Genomic DNA, 19,991 nt, shown 5'->3' on the forward strand with positions numbered 1-19,991 from the left:
CATGATGGAAATTGCAACTGGAAGTTGGAGTCGTATAAATCAGAGCACCAATGTTTAGTGTAACGCAGCAAGAGAGTTATAAAAAATATAGATTTCTTAGTATTTGTCTAAAGGCACTATGTCTTCAAATAGCTTGTTTTGTCTGAAGTCTAAACACAAAGTCTGAACTCTGGATAACAGTTCAGCAGCAACACAAATCATGTCGGACCAATATACATGATTCAGTATCAAAAAAATGGTTTAGAATGACAAAAATATTGTTAATCGCACTAATCTCGTGGACTATATATAACAAAAAGTAGGTTATCGTGACGAGGCCTTCGCAGAGTGGAATTTGGCAAATCTATACGTGTCACGTGTTTTTAAAGTTTAGAAACCTGCAGTAGAATGATGTATTTCGCCAAATTTCTACAAAACGAATTATCGACTAATCGAGAAAACGATCAAAAGATGAATTGATAATGAAAATAATAATAATCATTATTAGTTGCAGCTCAGGTTCGATGCCACACTTTTAGTTTGTTGTTATTGTTATTATAATAATCGTTTGTATTTTCTGTGTAAATTAAAATACATTAAACAACAGATTAAAAAAACATAGATTTTAAAACGTAAAGCTTTTATGAAAACATCTTATTTTTGGTGATGTAATTATTCAGATTACGTCTTTATTCAGTTTGAGATGTTATCATGACGTGATGCTGAGGACATGAGATCATCAGATTTATTCAGTTATCTCTGACTTTTCATTTTTCCCCTCTGATGGGGGTCGTGTTGGACTCGTCCCGTCCTCCCAGAATGCCTTGCGGCCGCAGCAGGTGATGGAGCTGCTGATGTTGGAGGAAAACGCGTCGCAGGAAACGAAGATGGACCAAACCATTTTTATTTTTCTAACTGTACTCAACCCAGCTACATGTTCATATTCATATCACTAATTATGAATGCACTGTTCTTTATAAATTAATAATATATATATATAAATATTCTCTCATCCTGTTAATGAAGTTCAGACTTTTTTTTTTTTTTTTAGAATTAACTGAAGTTCGGTTATTTCATTTTCTCTACTGTTCTGTTCAAATGATATTTAATATTCTTGTACTGTTCCGAGTTTTTTATGACTTTCAGGAATATGCTGCATTGTTTCTTATTTTTTCCCAGACAGAGATATTAAAAAACAACAATAACAACTGTTCAACTGAAACACAGGAAGGAAGTGACAGAGACAAATACAAAGATTCTCAGCATGAAATAAAACTGAGAAGAAAATAATCAAATAGTAAAAAATTAAATAATTAATCTGTTTTCTTTCCGTTTTAACGTCTGAGCAGAATTTGCGGCACAAAATCCAGAACAAAGACAAATAATCCGAACTCACCGGTTTGTTTCCTCTTCTCTGCAGGTCAAAGGTCAAATCTTCTTCCCGCCGAGCGAACAGACTTCTTTATTCTTCTTCTTTTCTGGGGTTTTTAATCCAAATGCGCTTTTTACTTTTTCTCCGTTCGAAGAAAAACAAAGTGACGAGCGACGCCCGGAGCTGCAGCTGTCACCGGAGCCCCGCCCACACACCGGAAACACCGGCGGCTGTCAGAGTAAAACACACGAGACGTACAACTTCCGGTCACGTTTCAGAATAAAAGCGCACTGAAGAAAATACAATAACAATACGTTCAAGGTTCCATATTGAACCTTGCCGGTGGCGGCCGACACCGGTTACCGATGAATTTTGCAAAGGTAAATTAATTCAGAGTTAGTTTTGGTCTCTTGTATTAATATCCATATTAATCCTGTGCGATGATTATCCTTGTGTTGTTTTGACACTTACTGTACTTACAGAGACTGGACCTTATTTATTATGAAAAAAGCCAGGAAATCTTGATTTTGACAGTACTGGCCCTTTAAACCAAAGATCTACTTGTTCAGTAAATTGTTCATAATAAGTAAAACGTCTTCATAATTTAATATCTTAAAACCATGTTGTTTGTGTTGTATTTTACATCAGATACATCTGGTTTATGCATCTGTTTAGTCTTGACTGACACTTTGAGAGAAATAAAATAAGTGATTGATTAAAATCTATCTGTATCAATATTTGTTAACTGGTTTGTAAATTCAAACTTAGTTTTCTTGTAAATTCAGATCGTATTATTTTGAAAGGTAAACACCAGGACTTCCGGTGTAGGGTTCATTTACTTGACGAGGTTTAAAGTAAGTCAGACTTTTCCCAAAAACACAATACAAATATCCCTCTGGTTGATTTTCTTTTGTTTTTTTCATGCATGTATATTAATTATTATATAATTAAATACTAGTATTATCTAAGTTGAAATCAGACTTCTGGTGACCCCTGGTGGCCGTTTCACTCTGATCGGACTATTAACATTGTTACTTGCTTCAAAGATTTCAAACGCATTAATTGTTAACTTGTATCAAAATTCATTTCATGTTCATACACACACACAAAATTGTTCAACTGGAAATGTTCACATGTTTGCTGCTTTCTTGAATAGAAAAGTTTGAAGTTTCCAGCAAGCCGGAAGACGTTCAGCTGGAGTTAGAGACAAAGTGAGTTTTTTGGGGGCGACTACACGAAGGGCCCGGTGGCGGCGGCGGCGGCCTCGGGGAGGTTGGTGGCGTTCATGTTGCGCGTCATGTTGGACTTCTCTTTGAGCTTGGCCTGCAGCAGCAGGTGCTGCAGGACGCCGATCCGCACGTCCATCTGGACGTTCTCCTGCTTCAGCTTCGCCAGACTCTGCTTCAACTTCACCACCGGCGCTGAGGGGCGGAACACAGAGGCGGGGTTAGGCTACGTGATGGAAAAATCGCAAAAAAACTTGAGACGTTTCAGACGTCACGGCCTCTCTCACCTCCGTCCGACATGCTGCTGCCCTTCTCCTCCATCTCCTGCTTCACTTTCTCCAGATCCTCGCTGATCTGCAACACAAGAACATGGACGAGGTCACGGACAAGGTCACGGACGAGGTCACGGACGCTTGCCGTCTGCAGGTAACGGACCTGAGAAAAGCACGAGATCCAGACAGCCGTCGAAACCTTAACAACCTGAACGCCGGCTTTGTTTTCTTCTACAAAAGAATTTATCCTCCAAATTTTATTACCTCCACCAAGGAGCTGATGTTTTCACCCGACTGTCTAGGATTTATATATATATATATATATATATATATATATATGTATATAGTTTCTCTCTATAATAATTTTATGTCTTGATATTATTCTATCAAGAGCCTTGAGATAATGTTAGCCGTGATTTGACGTAGAGACATGTCATGCCACACGGAGGCGCCAGTGGATCAGATCAGGAATCTGTATCTTGCACATGCACGATTCGTTCACTGACCTCAGCCAGGACTCTGGTCTTCTCTGTCACTCGTCCACAGGCCTGCTGGTGTCGCTCTCTGGCCTGGTGGAAAACAACAAGTTTGGGATGGAGACATTTTTTATTTACTAAAACCAGAAGTATTTATCACAGGAACACAATATATCGAGGAGATTTCTTCAGATCCTACGATTAAAATATTTCTAAGAAAGTCATGAAAACATTAGTGGACCAGGTTTGTGTGTTTGTGTGTTTGACAACCCTGTGGGACTCCTCGGGTTGCAGAATCGAGTGTCGAGGGGCATTTACCTCGCTGAGTTTGACCAGGGCGCTGCGGTATTCCTGGATGGGATTCTCCAGCTGGTTGTTGAAGTACTTCTCTCTGCTGCTCACCTTCTCCTGAGTCTTACCGATGTCCTCCAGCAGTTTGTCCAGGGAGCTCTGTGGGACGAGGACACAAACACATCCGGGCGTCATAATAATACATTTTAAAAAACCCCGCTACCTGGAAACTCTTTCCAAGAAAAATCCTCCAGAAGTTATCCACAACAGGAGATTATGATTTCATTATCTGCACTCAGCTATATGGCTATAAGTCCAGCAGGTGGCGCTAAAGGCAGACAGACACTGCTGTTGAACAGTCGCCAGTGCTGTACAGGGGTCAGTGAACGCACCTTGGCCTCTTTGAGCGAAGACTCGATTCCCTCCCGGTGTTGATGCATCTGGTCCACGTGGATCCTCCAGTCCTGCAGAACCACACCACCAGACCAGAGTCCAGTCAGAACACAGCCAAAACAAACTGCATGATGGGAAAACTACAGCGGCATCACATACGTATTCATTAAAGGGCCCATATTATGCCCCCTTTTACACAAGTTACATTGGTTTTCAGGTGTGTGAACTACATGTCTTTGCCATTCCATGTCAAAACACCTCAAGGATCAAGCCACACAGAACCTCCTCTTTCTGTATAAACAGCCCTGTGAGACTATGGTCGATTCCAGCGCTTTCCTGCTCACTCCCCCCTCCCTTCGTGATCTGCAAAGCTCCGCCTCGCTCCTCCCCGCGTCTGCTGCGCAACTACGGCGTTGCGCTGCCCTGACAACAGTCGCACGTAACAAGGCACATACACGACGTAGAGACCCGGGAGGCCCAGAACACGTTCTCCATAATTACACACAGAGCACAAGGGGCTGGGCGATAGAACGTTAACGACACGCAGCCGCGACCGACCGCCAGCAGCTGCGAGAAAATGATGGCGTAGACGCGATCTGTTTTTCCGCACTTCAGAGGGGGAGGTGCTGCTCAGGTTGGGGGCGTGGTCACCCCAGTAGCAGGAGTCAACTTACGTCACTTGACGCCCGGGCTGTGAATTGCTCGTTTACAGACCGTCTGCACGATCAACCCAAACCACGAATCAACGACTCGTTGTTTCCTTTTCATTCTCCGGGGGCTGGCAGACACCCCAGATAACCAAATATACGTGGAGGCAGCTGAAAAGGTGCCTGGAGCATAATATGGCCCCTTTAAAACTTTTAGATTTATATCCGTCAACAAACCTCATATTATGTCCTCAGTTTTGCTCTATAATAAATAATCATGCACATTGATTTAATATTATTTAATTTCAACCCAATTCACTCTGAAGTTTTGTGCCTTTTTTTGTATTTCTTTATTTGCGAGTTTGGTTTTGTCTGATACCAAGCGCCATGTTTTATCTTTTATTTTGAAAGGAAAACTACAACATTTTCAAGCTCGACTTAAAACAAACCATAAAAATAAAACGGTAGCTCTTCACCTGCTCATCCACTGAAAATAATTTAGATTCAGGCAAATTCTTGATCTCAGCTAAACTAGTTTGAGTGCAACGGTTTCACAATAAAAACATCTGCTCAGTGAAAGGCTTTTATTGTGAAACGGTGAAAAGAGGAGCAGCAGAAGCTGAAACTGAGTCTGGACCTTGTTGTCCGTCCGGACGGTGACTTTGAGCTGAGGCAGGACTCGCTCCACCTCCAGGTACCAGTCTGCCGCGTCCACCGTTGACTCCAGGATCTCGTCTGGTTTGGAGGAAGGTTCCGCTTCCTGTTGGAGAAGACAAACGGCAGGAAGTTCAAAACAACATTTTAAATTTTTCAGGCTCTAATCGGAATCTACATCATCACGTTTGCCGCTGAACTGACAGTGTGAGTCGTCCGTAACTTCAGAGCCGCCAGATCCATCACGTTCTCCTCGTCGTCATCATCATCGGGTTCCTCCTGAAACATATGAGGAACTTTACTCAGCAGCTAGGACGGCTTCTCAACACTCAGTTCTCTTCTCCTCGTCAGCACTGAACGAGAAAAATGTTGTTCTCCTTCTGACAAAGGTACACGTAAAGCAAAACATCCTCATCGCGAACAAAGTCGGGACACTCACGATCGTCTCCTCTTCGACTTTGCCGAGCGTGAGCTCTGCGTCGTCCTCCAGCACCGACTCTTCTTCTGTGGTTTCTGTCGGGTAGGTCGGTCTGACAGAACAGAAACACAAAGTCAGGAGGTCGAAACGCCGACAGTCAGTCTGCTGTTAACATCCTGCAGAGTCAGGTAGGAACGTATAACAAGTTAAATTTTAAAATACAAATTCTATCTCTCACTGCAGGAGCCACTTCAATCCATTAAAACTCTGGCAGAGCGTTTACGACGACCCAGACGTGATGAAATAAAAAGCATTGACGACTTTTTCGAGGTCCACTTGTTTCACAAAGACGACAGCTTCGTGCTAAATTAACTGTGTGACCCCGAGGATTAAGATTAACCTTCATCATCACTTCAGAATGTTTAGTTCAAACTTTCCAGACCTGGAAAAGGAGCAGCTGATAAACGCAGGTTGGAGGTTGAACGTGGAGACTGACATCATGTCGGAGTGATCTGGTTAGAGGAGAAATGTGGCGAGTACCTTCTGAAGGAGAAGCCCCTCCTCCTCAGAGCCTCCTCCGCCAGGCGGTCCAGCACCAGGCAGACATACTCGCCGGAGCCTGACTTGAGTTTGGAGGGCGGGAAGTCAACCTTCACCCCCTGACGAGACACAGCGATGAGTCGGATTTAGTCAGTTTAACAAACAGCTGACGAGCAGGAGTCTGAGCCGATCGACTCCAGGTCAGGATCTGAATGAACGCTGGTACGTTTTATTCAATGTTACATTTTTCATTCACTAATTCTGCCGTCAAGTCACGGAGCGTCAGCAAACAACTGATGAGCCGTTAGAACAAAAGACGAGTTTCTCTGAGGAACATCTAGAGAACAAAAATACTTTATAGATCATATATGTGTCAAAGAACAGAAAACTGTCACGAGGTGAAGCGTCTCAGTCACACAAATCTCTCTGTTTGATACAGGAGCTGAAACGACACTTTATAAACTTAAAGAATGTTTTTATCTGCGCTTTCTTGCTGTCTGGGAAAAATCTGTCCCGACTCTTCGAATGTTGAGTGTGGTTATAAAGTTGGTCCTTTGTCCTAAATGTACTGAGACCGAGCGTTTCAATGAAGACAGACATTCTGTTTGTGCGATGACCACATTATTCGGAGAGAGTACCATGCACTGACCACTTGTTGATCTGTGTAACGAACCAGAAATCTCCTCGATATATTGAGCTCATGTAATAAATACTTCTGCCTTGTCGAGCTGAGCGTCACTTACGAAAGCTCGGAGCTCTGCCAGGATGTTAGACACGGTGGCGTTGGGTTCGTCGTACTCCTGCGGCTCGGTGAACGGCCGCCCCGCGGCGTTGATGAGCCACGCTGCAATGATGGTGAACATGTAGAACTGCTCGCCGGGGTTGGACGCCAGATACGGACTGGAGACGAAATAATGTCTGAGGAGGGAAAAACAAAAGAGGAGATGGTGAGAAGAAGAGAGATTCTAAACCAGTAGCTTCTCCGACGCTGTTCAAAGACTGAGGACGTCTCTGAGGAGTCGAGCTGCTGCTAACGTTTTGCTCTGCCCTTTTCTCTGATCACTTCATATCCATCGACTCAAATCCTTCACCCGCTTCAAATATAGATTCAAAAACCACCAAGATCTAAAAAGTCTTGACTGATATATCGGTGGGCTGCACGGTGCTGTAGTGGTCAGCGCTGTCGCCTCACAGCAAGAAGGTTCTGGGTTCGAGTCCCGGTTCAACCAGGGCCTTTCTGTGTGGAGTTTGCATGTTCTCCCCGTGTGTGCGTGGGTTCTCTCCAGGTTCTCCGTCTTCCTCCCACAGTCCAGAGACATGAGAATGGGGTTAGGTTCATTGGAGACTCTAAACTGACCGTAGGTGTGAATGTGAGAGTGAATGGTTGTTTGTGGCCCTGTGATAGGCTGGGACCTGTCCAGGGTGTCCGCTCAGGTTATAAGTTCATGTGTTGTATAATACTCCTGACAACAGTGAAACAGGTTTTAGCTGAGAACATCTGTGCCAAAAACCGATCGTCCGCCAGAAATTGAATATTATCTTGGTCAAACTCTCATAACGGCCACATGTACACAACTTTATGTCCGTGGTAACATCACAGATATGTCTTTGTGTAACTTTAACGTTTCTTGTGGCTGCAAGTGTTACAGGAAACACGATCCCTTAAGGTCTGAATGTCCAATATTACCCCACTGTAAGTAACATGATGATATATGGTAATGGGTTATGTATAACATAAAGAATTGGATTGCAATTATTCTCATAAGTGCATCATTTACCTGCTCCATCTGTAGATTAGAACCCATGCAACTTGTCCACTTGTTGAAATACCTTTCACATGACACGGTTCATTTTACATCACCTGGTTGTTTGTCTCACCTGCTCAGGTTCTTCATGTTGTGTTTGGCCAGAACTTCCTCCTCGTAGTTCAACACCTTCAGCTTCTCCAGTAAACACTCCATCACCACGAACACCTGGTACGCTGCTCCGGGGCCGCGGTCGTCCTCGTCCCCCCGCCTGCCGTCATCCGCCATGTTCTGCTCGGCAGATAAAGAGCCGAAGCTCAAGACACATAAACCGACGTCATCCCCTGGACTCTCTCAGACAGCTAGCTTGCGAGCTAGCCTGTGCTAGCCTGGTTTGTTTGGCTTCCTCCTCCCCGTTGTCAGGCAACAAGGCGGGGCTAACGCTAGCCGGCTAAAGCTAGCTAGAAGCTAACTGACGTTTAGACGCCAGAGAAATCACGTCTGAACACTTTTGATTGACAGTCGGAACTCGTCGACGTGTCGAGTCAGAAGACGCAGCGCTGAGGCCGTGACAGGACAGAAATCCTCTGCAGTGGCCAGCCGGATGTCACTGTTAGCTTATATAGCGCTATGGTCTGCTCACCGGTAGGACCTTCAGAATAAAAGCTTGCATGTGCAAGCTTAGCTAGTTTTCCGTTTTAGAGGGTTTTCTTCAGATTAAAAGCTTTTTTAAACAATGAGCACATTTCCCTTTTAACAATTAAACGTCGATTTATTTGAAAACTGAATCGTATTTGTAGAAATTATTTAATTATTGCTTTAGTCTTTTGAAAAAATCCACCTTTTCAACGAGTCTATTCTCCCGATTCACCAACTTAAAATTATTATTCACCCATAATACATTTTTTTTTTTAAAAATACAATAGATTTAAATTAGAAAAAGGTGAATCAATAACGGAAGTGTCAAAAATATCATTGATATGTCACAAAATATTTATATTCTCTATGCTCTAGGAGTCACTTACTTACTTTCTTAACTTTTACCTTTTCCTGGACCTTTCAATTACACCTCACAGTCTTCTTGATTGTAGAGCAGTAATTTGGCTTCAACATTATGTTTTGTTACATTATATATATATTTATATATATATTTATATATAGTCAATCTCTACACAACATAATTGAGTGATGCATGATATGAAAGAATACCACACAAAACAATATGTATTTGGATGGTGTGTGTGTGTTTGTGTGAATAATTCACATCTCCACCCTGCCCTCTGGTGAAGTGTTGGGAGAAAGAGGGGGTGTGTTTGTTTCATCTGCATGCTGCTCCCTGCCTGTCGAGGACGAGCGCAAAGGTGGAGCTCCCTGCCGACTGACTGTGATTGACAGGCCTGTAGCTGCTGCATCGCTGATGATGCTCAGCGTCCCTGCGACTCCAGCTCATGTGAACAGAGACGGGTAGAGGTGTGGGTGTGACAGTGACATTTCAAAGGGATATTCTGATGTTTTGGAATAAAAACATTAGTCAGACAGATTTTGAAAAAAGAAAAGAGATATATCTCAGTTTCATCTCTGTGCATCTCAGAGACAAATATAGATGTTCAAAAATAAAAAAAGAAAACATGGATTTAGCAGCAGTTCCCTGAATTTTAGTTGCCCAAGGATTCTTCCACCATTAAAACCTTCTTGTTATTGGAGAACCCGCGCCCCTCTCCCGGCCACAGGCCCACTCAATAATGACAAGCCCGGTGGTTCGATCCCCGGCTCCTCCAGTCAGTGTCACTGTGAAAATATATAATAGTCAAAGAGTCTATAGCAGGAAAATGTTTTTCAATCTTCTTTTTAGCGACGTGAAGCTCCACAAGAGCTCCCGCTAACAGCTAGCTTCATCTTACAAGCTAGTTCCCGCTAACAGCTAGCTTCATCTTACAAGCTAGCTCCAGCTAAACAACTAGCTCCCGCTAACAGCTAGCTTCATCTTACAAGCTAGCTCCAGCTAAACAACTAGCTCCCGCTAACAGCTAGCTTCATCTTACAAGCTAGCTCCCGCTAACAGCTAGCTTCATCTTACAAGCTAGCTCCCGCTAACAGCTAGCTTCATCTTACAAGCTAGCTCCAGCTAAACCTCTGACACAACAGTGACTTGTCAAAAAAAAGCATTACAAAGAAGAGTTTGTTTCAAAATCCACGACTACTAATGTTTCATTTCTTTTTTTGCCAATACATTCATTATAGAGATGTATTCATAAGCAGAGATCAATATCTTGTCCACTGTTCACACAGTGAGTCAGCTGTCACTTCGTCGTCGGCCACGTGTGCTGCAGCAGCTGCTGATGAATCCCGTCCTCAGGTCCTGCAGAGAGAACCTTGGCTCCATGAGATGTCGGCGCTCGGTGCAGCCAGACGTCCCGTCAGCCGGTGGCCTGGCCTCCTCTCCGCGGTGCAGTCACGCAGCAGTCGACCGACAGGTAATTGCGAGAAGAGGAAGAGGCGGATCCGTGGCTTAACCTGAACGAGAAGATAATGAGCGGCGGCGGCCGAGAGGCCTCGCCTGGGTGCCAGTGGGAAGCTTGTCAGCCCGCTGGGCGTCATTCAAAGGCTACTAGCAGCGAAATAACTGCTGTCTGAGAGTCATTATTTCCTCGGGTGCTTCATAATAGAGACCATAGGTAAGTTGTTTCAGTATTATGCGACCACACGGGGGTTGATACGGTCGTCAAGGTAATGGGGATGATTTATCTGAGCTTGTAAAGTATCATATCATGCACACATCTCTCAGGCATATCTCGTTTATCGGAAGGTTTACATTTACTTTTCTATGAAATCAATAGTTAATTCAATTACGTTTAATGTATCTCTCATATTTCTGGCTAGTTTTCATTAGATGTACCGTCTGGTTCAGTCGCCGCTTTTCCACCCGAACATCAAACAAGCTCTTACAAACTCCGGTGCACACGAGCTGCACATCCGCTGGAGACGAGCAAGAAAACCAAGCTGCACGAGTGGGAGCAGCCTCCGAGTTAAAAACACATTTATCGGCCGAAGTGTCTCGAAGGCTCAGACACTGACGGGAGACGGGAGCACCAACCCACACACAGGACGCCACTGATCCATTTGACCAGTTAGCTCGCCCTCAGTCCCAACAGACAAACATAGAAAGACTCAATTAATATTTCTGTTTTTAACAGCCTGTAACAAACACAATTTCCCATCCTCCCTGCACGTTCGCAGGCTGAACTCAATTCAATTTGATTTGTACAGTTCGACAGAGTTTTAGGGCCACGTCGAGGGGGGAAAGGGGAGACTTACGAATGAAGTCGTAATATTACGCGAAAAAAATCATGATTGTACTAGAAAAATCTAAATTTGATTCAATATTATTTTACGGAAAGTCACACTGACGACAAGAACCTTCATGTCATGTGACACTGTTCAACGTTTATTTAACGCTTTTGCTCGTTGACCCAGACTGAAGTTTCTCCACGCTCCTCATTTGAACACATGGGACGGCTCCTCTGACATTTCTCCACTAAAATGGAATGAAATGGTAAATCAGTGGAGTTCTCTGTCAATGGTAATGAAATTCAATCCTTCATTTAGCTGCGGCTGTAAATTAGTTGTGTATAAATGTCATTTCGTGGCGACAGGGTTTGGTTTTTGCACTTGCTGCAGAAACGCAGCAGATGTCTCTCAGACTCTCAGTCTTGTGATGCCGACGTCTTCGCTCATCAGACGACTGCTCTTCTTCTGTCCGAGAACACAGCACCAACACCCAGATCAGAATGAGCTCATTCATTGGTTCACCACTTGTGCGTTGTCACGTAAACTGGAATACAGAAGATGGCGGACAATGGCATAACATCTCACGTGTTCTTTGATTTTACACTTTAATAGCGTTTAAATACTGCGTTTCATTTGGTTACGGTTCGGGTTCGGGTTCGGGCTAGTTGTCATTGTACACTAACGACAAAACGACAGCACTACAATAAAAAAAGTCACAAGTCATCTACATCTAAATATCTGCCACCGGGAAAACTCCGGAGCAGAAGTTTCCGCTAATGCGCCTGTTACGGTGAACGCCAACCACCATTAAAAATGACGACCGAGAAGAAGAAGATGAGAGTACAAACAATCACGTTGCGATCTCTTAGCTGGTTGTGGCACAAGAACACGGCTTCAACCAGAGCTACAATCCTGGATTGTAGCTGGAGAGTTTGGCGTGTCTCAGGTGACGGATCAGGAAGTGTCGCTGGATGCTGGCGCAGCGCTCCAGATTCACTCGTGCTCCATGTAAGGAAATGTAAACACAGATCCGACCTGGGAAAGTGCTGATGCCTGCTCCGCTGTAGGACAGATTTGACGAGTCAATCTCAGAGAGACAAGAGACGCAGTTAGCTCCAGTGTTTCTGGCTCAAAACGACGGAGCGTTCTCGCAGGAGATGAAACCGTGGAAATGGAGCCATGGATCAGCGGCAGACGGCGCTGCTCTTGAATAGCCCGAGGCCTTATCTCGACAACAGATTGCTTGAAGAGGCCAATTGTGCTCAGCTAATGCATAACAAACAGATGGAGCTGGATGCATCCCTCCAGGGCGGCGTGTGCAACCCTTTCTCTCAGCCCCTCTCTCTCATCAGGGCTGTGGCGGCGGTGCTGCTGCACAGGACGAGGAACATGTTCATCGTGTGGCTCAGAGTCTCAGATCTGCCTGAAGGAGGAGGGAGAAATGAATTAATGTCATTTTGCTCTGCTACCTCTGAAGCTTTGATGGGGACAGTTGCCGTGACAACACGGTAACGGTACAGCACAGGTGCCCGCCGGCGATTTGCCCAGCGATATTTATGGACAGCGATACAGACGGCGGTGGTGTCATCTTTCTGAGTTTGTCAAGGTTATTAAAAGCAGCAGCGCTGAAATTAGACGCAGCAGCTGAGAACCTGCAGAGGCAAAGAACAGATCAGAGTCTGCAGCTCGTTCACACAGGATCACTCTCAACACACTGACTGAGAGAAGGTTCAGGCATTTGGATCGAGTTTGTTCTTTTGGGACGTGTCCAGATCCGGCTGCACCGAGCACATGACTTAAAAGGGTTTTCATCAGGGGAGTGTTTTTGAAATGCAATAAACAAATCACAGCATCATCTCCCTTCAAAAGCCAGCGGATCTGGGTGCTCGATCTGTCAATAACCAGCCATTTGAATTTGTCATTACTGCAAATTGTCCACTCGACTATGTGGGTGCATAAATCACTGTCTTGATAATTTGATTGAAAATAATGGTGAGATACTTCTGTATTTAACATTATGTAATAATGTAGTAATGAACTACTGAGTACTCCTGTAATAATGTAGTAATAAACTACTGAGTCCTCCTGTAACAATGTAGTAATGAACTACTGAGTAATAATGTAGTAATGAACTACCGAGTCCTCCTGTAACAATGTAGTAATGAACTACTGAGTAATAATGTAGTAATGAACTACCGAGTCCTCCTGTAACAATGTAGTAATGAACTACTGAGTAATAATGTAGTAATGAACTACCGAGTACTCCTGTAATAATGTAGTAATGAACTACTGAGTACTCATGTAATAATGTACTAATGAACTACTGAGTACTCATGTAATAATGTACTAATGAACTACTGAGTATTCCTGTAATAATGTAGTAATGAACTACTGAGTACTCATGTAATAGTGAATTATAATGATTACGGAGTAGTCCTGTATTACTGTAGTAATGAACTACTGAGTACTCATGTAATAGTGAATTATAATGATTACGGAGTAGTCCTGTATTACTGTAGTAATGAACTACTGAGTACTCATGTAATAGTGAATTATAATGATTACGGAGTAGTCCTGTATTACTGTAGTAATGAACTACTGAGTACTCATGTAATAGTGAAGTAATGATTACGGAGTACTCATATAATAGTGAAGTAATGACTACGGAGTACTCATAATAATGTAGTAATGAACTACTGCATACGCATTCAATAATGTAGTAATAAACTACAGAGTAATCATGTGATAATGTTATAATGAACTACTGCGCACTCATGTGATAATGTAGTAATGAATACTGAACAGTCAGGGATGAGACTGTTACTAGTTTGTTTGTACTTTTGAAGATTTTTGCTCCAGAGCTTTGGTGGATTGGGAAAGTTCTTCCTGTCGTCTTTTCCGAACCACTTTTCCTGAACCTCAGTGGAAAAAGTCATGAGGTTGAGGAAAGGCGTCAAGGAAGATTCATAGGACTGAGAATGTTTTGCTCTCGCTCCTGTCACTCATTTTTATCACCATGACTTGTGACATCAGATGTAAATGATTAACAGTAACAGTAACTTACATGATGACTTGTGTCTCTTCTCGCTCATATTCATACTCTTCTTCTTCTACTTCAGATTTAATCGTTGACATTCGTGCATGGTGCGTCATGTTAAATATCGCTGCAGCAAAGAATTGTGGGTCGTCTATTTCTCCTTTCCTTCCAGTGTATCCTATGCTAAAGGAGATAGGAAAGGAAGCACCAAAGCACCTTTTCTATAAGCATTTAAAGACAATTCGACCCCACCCCTTGTTTTATCGTCTTCCATGTTGACAGCGTTTATGATGCATCTGGCTAGTTTGATTGGCCCCTTTGAGGAAATCAGGGCCCCCAGTATTTGTTTTAGGGCCAATAAAATCACATTGACAAACTGCTGCTGTGACCTCCGGCCACACAGAGACGAGTCGTTCTGTAAATTGCCTCCAGAGCGAAGCGGAATGAAATGATTGGCATTTCATTTAGAGGCCGATGGCGGCGGAGTGGCAAATCTGCGGGGCGCCACTGACTCAGTTGCTTACGTGTCGTATCAAATTCGTTCATATTAGATTTTTGGAAAAAGCAGCAGCCTTAGGATATCATGAGAGGTGGAAAAGTTAAATATTATATCTACAAGTAAAGATCCTATGATTTTAATATTTCTAAGATGATAATTAAAACATTATTGGACGCGAGGTAATTAAAATTTAGTGCTGTGGCCAAATAAAAGCTAAACTAAAATCAAGAAAACATTCCATGCAAATGTGAAGTCATCCCCGTTGATGCAATGATCAAAGGATCAAAGACACACACGCTCCTGTGATCCGTGATCTCATCGCATATAAGAGGTGGTGAATCCTCTCAGAATCTCCTTTGAATTACAGCAGACACACACAGAGGCCAGACACTGAGTTACTTGACCACGTGAAAATACAGAACCGGACCGAGACCACCACCCGGAAAGACGAGCACATTTCCTTGAGGAACTTTTGGCAGAAACGTAAGGCGTGCTCGATAAAACTCTGGACCTCCCTCATCTGCTCCAGAACAGAAAACCTGTCGAGTCAGGGATCAGCTGCAGTTGAAGGTGAGCGACAACTCGTCAACTATCCAGAGATGAGAGGAAACTGATTCGATTTTCTGGTCCAGACTTCTCGGAGTGAAATAGCTCGTGGGAAGGTTATTATTCAAGAGCATTCCAAAATTGTTTAGGACTGTATGAATGAGACTTAATAATAAGGTTTATAATAGAAAGAGTTATATTTATTTTACCTGGCATAATGCAGGCTTAGTCAGACACAAGCACAGGAGAAATGGAGTTATGATAAATGGCCTTTAAAACATATTGTTATTATGTGAATTGAGGATTAGCTGACAACTAGCTAATAACTGGTTACTGCCTACCTCCTTAAAATGTTGATATGATGCAGTCGTTGCTTGACACTCCTCTCACTTGGAGGCCTGCAGTGTTAGAAGTGTAAGTCTGTTTGCTTCAATAGTCACATTATGTGAAAGATAATGTTTGTAGCTGAAGTATGAAGGAGTAGATGAGAATTTTAAATGGATTAAAAGTGTGAAACTGTGACCTTTTAACATTCCCTCCATTCATTTTAATGGAACTTCCAGCATTCACACCAGTAATTCAGTTAAAAAGAAGTAAGGATTGAATTGTCTCAAGTGAAATATTGTATTGGAACTTAAAAGATTGTGTACTTTCTGAAAAAGAACATCTCCTGTAGATGATTATTTGTAAATAGCTTTATAATTTTTGTATTCTTGCACAAAGTTCTCTCTGAGGAAACACCATCACATCACTCTTGTGATTTCTACTCCCCGTTTGAGCATCTAGTCCAACTTACCTTTAGTTAAACTGGGGCAGAATGAATTAAATGGCCCAATAGTTCAGGCCTCTCAAGTCAACACATCTATGTTCAAGACCAAAAATATCAATGCTTCTGTTCTTAAAGCATTTACCTGAAGTCTTTTTTTTTCCAGGCTGATTCTCTTCCTGGAACAAATCATATTCTCTACAGTTTGATGATGGGTGGAAACAACAGTCGTTCCTCAATGAGAGGTGAAATGGCGCGGAAAGTAATTCAGCTGGAGCGGAAAACCTTCTCTTGTTCCATCTGTCTGGATCTACTGAAGGATCCGGTGACTATTCACTGTGGACACAGCTACTGTATGAGATGTATTAAAACCCACTGGGACATAGAGGATGAGAAGAAGATCTACAGCTGCCCTCAGTGTATACAGACATTCAGAAAGAGGCATGTCCTGGTGAAAAACATCATGTTGGCTGATTTAGTGGAGCAGCTGAAGAAAACTGCACTCCAAGCTGCTCCTGCTGATCACTGCTACGCTGGAGCTGAAGATGTGGCCTGTGATGTTTGTATTGGGAGAAAACGGAAAGCCGTCAAATCCTGTTTGGTTTGTTTGGCCTCTTATTGTGAGAAACACCTCCAGCCTCATTATAAATCCTTGACCTTTGAGAAGCACAAGCTGGTGGACCCCACCAAGAAGCTCCAGGAGAGCATCTGCTCTCGTCACGATGAGGTGATGAAGATGTTCTGCCGCACTGATCAGCAGTGTATCTGTTATCTCTGCTCTGTGGAAGAACATAAAGGCTACGACACAGTCTCAGCTGCAGCAGAAAGGACCGAGAGGCAGAGAGAGCTCGAGCTGAGTCGACAACAAATCCAGCAGAGAGTCCAGGACAGAGAGAAAGATGTGAAGCTGCTTCAACAGGAGCTGGAGGCTGTCAATGGCTCTGCTGACAAAGCAGTGGAGGACAGTGAGAAGATCTTCACTAAGCTGATCCGTCTGGTGGAGAAAAGAAGCTCTGGCGTGAAGCAGCAGATCAGATCCCAGCAGGAAACTGAAGTGAGTCGAGTCAAAGATCTTCGGGAGAAGCTGGAGCAGGAGATCACTGAGCTGAAGAGGAAAGACGCTGAACTGAAGCAGCTCTCACACACAGAGGATCACAACCAGTTTCTACACAACTACCCCTCATTGACACCACTCAGTCCGTCTACACACTCATCCAGCATCGACATCCGTCCTCTCAGGTACTTTGAGGCTGTGACAGATGCTGTGTCAGAGGTCAGAGGTCGACTACAGGACGTCCTGACTGAGTCAGAGACAAACATCTCACTGACAGTGACTCAAGTGGATGTTTTACTGTCACAACCAGAGCCCAAGACCAGAGAGGAATTCTTAACATATTCACAGGAAATCACACTGGATCCAAACACAGCAAACAAACGTCTGTTATTATCTAAAGGAAACAGAAAAGTAACAAGAATGAGAGAACAGTTACATTCTAGTCACCCAGACAGATTCACTTATTGGTCTCAGGTCCTGAGTAAAAAGAGTCTGACTGGACGTTGTTACTGGGAGGTGAAGTGGAGAGGACGAGTTGATGTAGCAGTCACATACAAGAATATCATCAGAGCAGGGAACTCAGATGAATGTGCATTTGGATGTAATGACAAATCTTGGGCGTTATATTGTCTTGGAAACAGTTATAAGTTTTCTTACAACAGTATCGACACTCCAGTCTCAGGTCCTCGATCCTCCAGAGTCGGAGTGTACCTGGATCACAGTGCAGGTGTTCTGTCCTTCTACAGCGTCTCTGACACCATGACTCTCCTCCACAGAGTCCAGACCACATTCACTCAGCCGCTCTGTGCTGGAGCTGGGATTTATAGAGATGGATCCACAGCTGAGTTCTGTAAACTAAAATAGACTTGAATCATTTAAAGAGCAGTCACCTCAACTGACTTTTCTCCACATGAGAGTTTTATACAAATCTTAATGTGACTCAAGCTTCAAAGAGTTTTTCTCTTGTTGATGCTTTTATGTGTAAAACTGTTTGGACACTGGATCAATAAAACAGATCATTGATGTGATGAGAGCTGAACACTAAAGTGTAGTTCTACTAGTTGGTGTGTGACGCTGCAATTCTTTTAACTTTGCTCAACAGTTTTTTTTGCTTTGCGATTTTCTGAATGATGTTGGGTCAAAACATCTTTCTATTCTGCAGCTACAATATAAATGTTCCAGATGTCTCAGGTGTTGGACAATTTGTCTCCAAGGTTCAAACAAAACAGTGAGAATCAAGGTTCTCTCTTTCTGCACCCCACATTACTGTATAGTTCTGCCTTCTGTTGAATTACATCTGTGGTTTATATATATATATATTCAATTTGTTATGTAATGAATCTCACTGCATTAATCTTATCTGTTTTGTTCCATTTTATCAAATTTTTGTCTTTTATTTTATAATGAAGCATACCCATGTGTTTCTCTACTTCCTGGTATCTGTCTGTGGTCTTATGTAAAGTACTTTGATCTTCCATGTTGTTGAAAGATGATAGAAAATAAATCAGTCATGAATCAATATATCCGGCTTCTGTCATTTGTTACACATGCTTTACTTTTATTTTGAAGTGTTTCCAGTATTTGTTTTTTGCCCAATTTTCTTCACTTAACATTGAAACAGTCACTTCAAGAAAGTGGTGGTTGCCATAGAGACACAGTTGAATATTTTAAAAGGAATATTAAAATATGTGACATTTGCAGCCATATGTGTCATTTATATCTAGATAAATATAGATTTATATTTAGATACCAGATATCTAAGGCTGTTTTAATGTGTGAAATGTGTTCGCATCATAATCATCATATTTTCATACGATGTCTTTGGTTCTGAAACATATGAGACATTAAAGGTTTGGCGAAAACAAATGTTCTAAAAAATAATATTTTGCACCACTTGAGATTAACAAGTGTAAGTTCAAGAAACAATCCTTTTGTGATTCTTTATATTTAATCATTGCTAAACAATAAATGCACTTTTCATTTCCATCCATTTCATTTTCCATCTGAACAAAGTCCACCCGTGAAATATTTCAAATATAATTTTAACTTCTCTGTTTCAAAGTATTGGAGAAACAATGACATTTCTAGCTTTGTTTTGGTCTCAGACTGTGAGTAAAGATGGCCGACGCTTCCTCCCGTTGTACAAAAATTAAGCCCAAAATATTTCTAGATTCAAGCGCCGCCATCTTGTGCTGGTGACGTCATGTGGAGTCAATCATGATGTCTCAGCCCCGTTTTTTATATCATCAAATAACCAATGAAAAGCAAAGTGATCAGAAACATGAACACGTGAATGAACATCATCAGTGTGAGAAGAATGACCTCACATGACGTGGAGGGGGCGGGGCTTATGACCTGTACTGCAGCAAGACACCAGGGGGCGATAATGATGATTTGGCCTCACTTTTGGGACATCAACGGGACTTCATCATCACACAACTCTGCCAAATTGTAAATTGTTTTCACGCTCCCCGTCTCCTGATTCCGAACCTGTTCACACTTGTGTATTTTTTCCACACAAAACTCTACAGGCTCATGACTGCAATCAACGTTTTTTAATTTGGGGCCATTATTTTCAGGCATGTGCATAGAAACAGGGATGTCCGGTTGCTTTGGTTCGCTTTTTTTCGTTTAAAGGTGCGATAAACATACAGATAAACTTTCATTCCTTTCATAACCAGCTCGCACACATCCATAGAAATCAGCCACAGAAACGTCGACGATGTCGCTGCTAGACAAATAACTTTATTTCTTTAATAGTTGTGGACAATGTAAAGTGAAGCGACCA

The 19,991-nt window shown here is 42.7% G+C and overlaps 3 protein-coding genes across 7 annotated transcripts in view; 1 reads left to right on the forward strand and 2 right to left on the reverse strand.

The window, feature by feature from the left end:
• tmem71 (transmembrane protein 71) overlaps positions 1–2,269 on the reverse strand; it is a 12,204-nt gene extending 9,935 nt beyond the window's left edge. Inside the window, exon 1 of the mRNA XM_035634160.2 lies at positions 1,376–2,269. The gene's annotated coding sequence lies outside the window, so the exon portion shown is untranslated. The remainder of the gene's footprint in view (positions 1–1,375) is intronic.
• Positions 2,270–2,409: 140 nt separating this feature from the next.
• Positions 2,410–15,033, reverse strand: ift57 (intraflagellar transport 57 homolog (Chlamydomonas)). Of its 5 annotated transcripts, XM_047331988.1 has the most exons (14): positions 14,366–15,029; positions 10,318–12,724; positions 9,291–9,455; positions 8,147–8,304; positions 7,012–7,186; positions 6,269–6,387; positions 5,750–5,840; positions 5,515–5,589; positions 5,294–5,416; positions 4,009–4,080; positions 3,644–3,775; positions 3,356–3,418; positions 2,865–2,931; positions 2,410–2,772 (listed from the first exon to the last, which is right to left on the reverse strand). In XM_047331988.1, exons 3-14 carry the CDS (start codon positions 9,423–9,425, stop codon positions 2,582–2,584), a joined length of 1,401 nt encoding a protein of 466 aa, XP_047187944.1. In that variant the 5' UTR covers positions 9,426–9,455; positions 10,318–12,724; positions 14,366–15,029; the 3' UTR covers positions 2,410–2,581. The 5 variants fall into 5 exon arrangements, with proteins under 5 accessions (XP_047187944.1, XP_035490036.2, XP_035490034.2 ...); XM_035634143.2 differs by having other exon boundaries at positions 5,533–5,586; positions 9,291–12,724; positions 14,366–15,033; XM_035634141.2 differs by having other exon boundaries at positions 5,515–5,586; positions 9,291–12,724; positions 14,366–15,032.
• A 174-nt stretch (positions 15,034–15,207) lies between these two features.
• On the forward strand, positions 15,208–18,724 carry LOC118310820 (tripartite motif-containing protein 16-like). The gene is made up of 2 exons (XM_035634127.2): positions 15,208–15,407; positions 16,316–18,724. The coding sequence occupies exon 2, from the start codon at positions 16,358–16,360 to the stop codon at positions 18,065–18,067; it is 1,710 nt and encodes a 569-aa protein (XP_035490020.1). The 5' UTR covers positions 15,208–15,407; positions 16,316–16,357; the 3' UTR covers positions 18,068–18,724.
• Positions 18,725–19,991: the final 1,267 nt, after the last annotated feature.

This window comes from Scophthalmus maximus, chromosome 5, assembly GCF_022379125.1.
Source record: "Scophthalmus maximus strain ysfricsl-2021 chromosome 5, ASM2237912v1, whole genome shotgun sequence".
NCBI lineage: Eukaryota > Metazoa > Chordata > Actinopteri > Pleuronectiformes > Scophthalmidae > Scophthalmus > Scophthalmus maximus.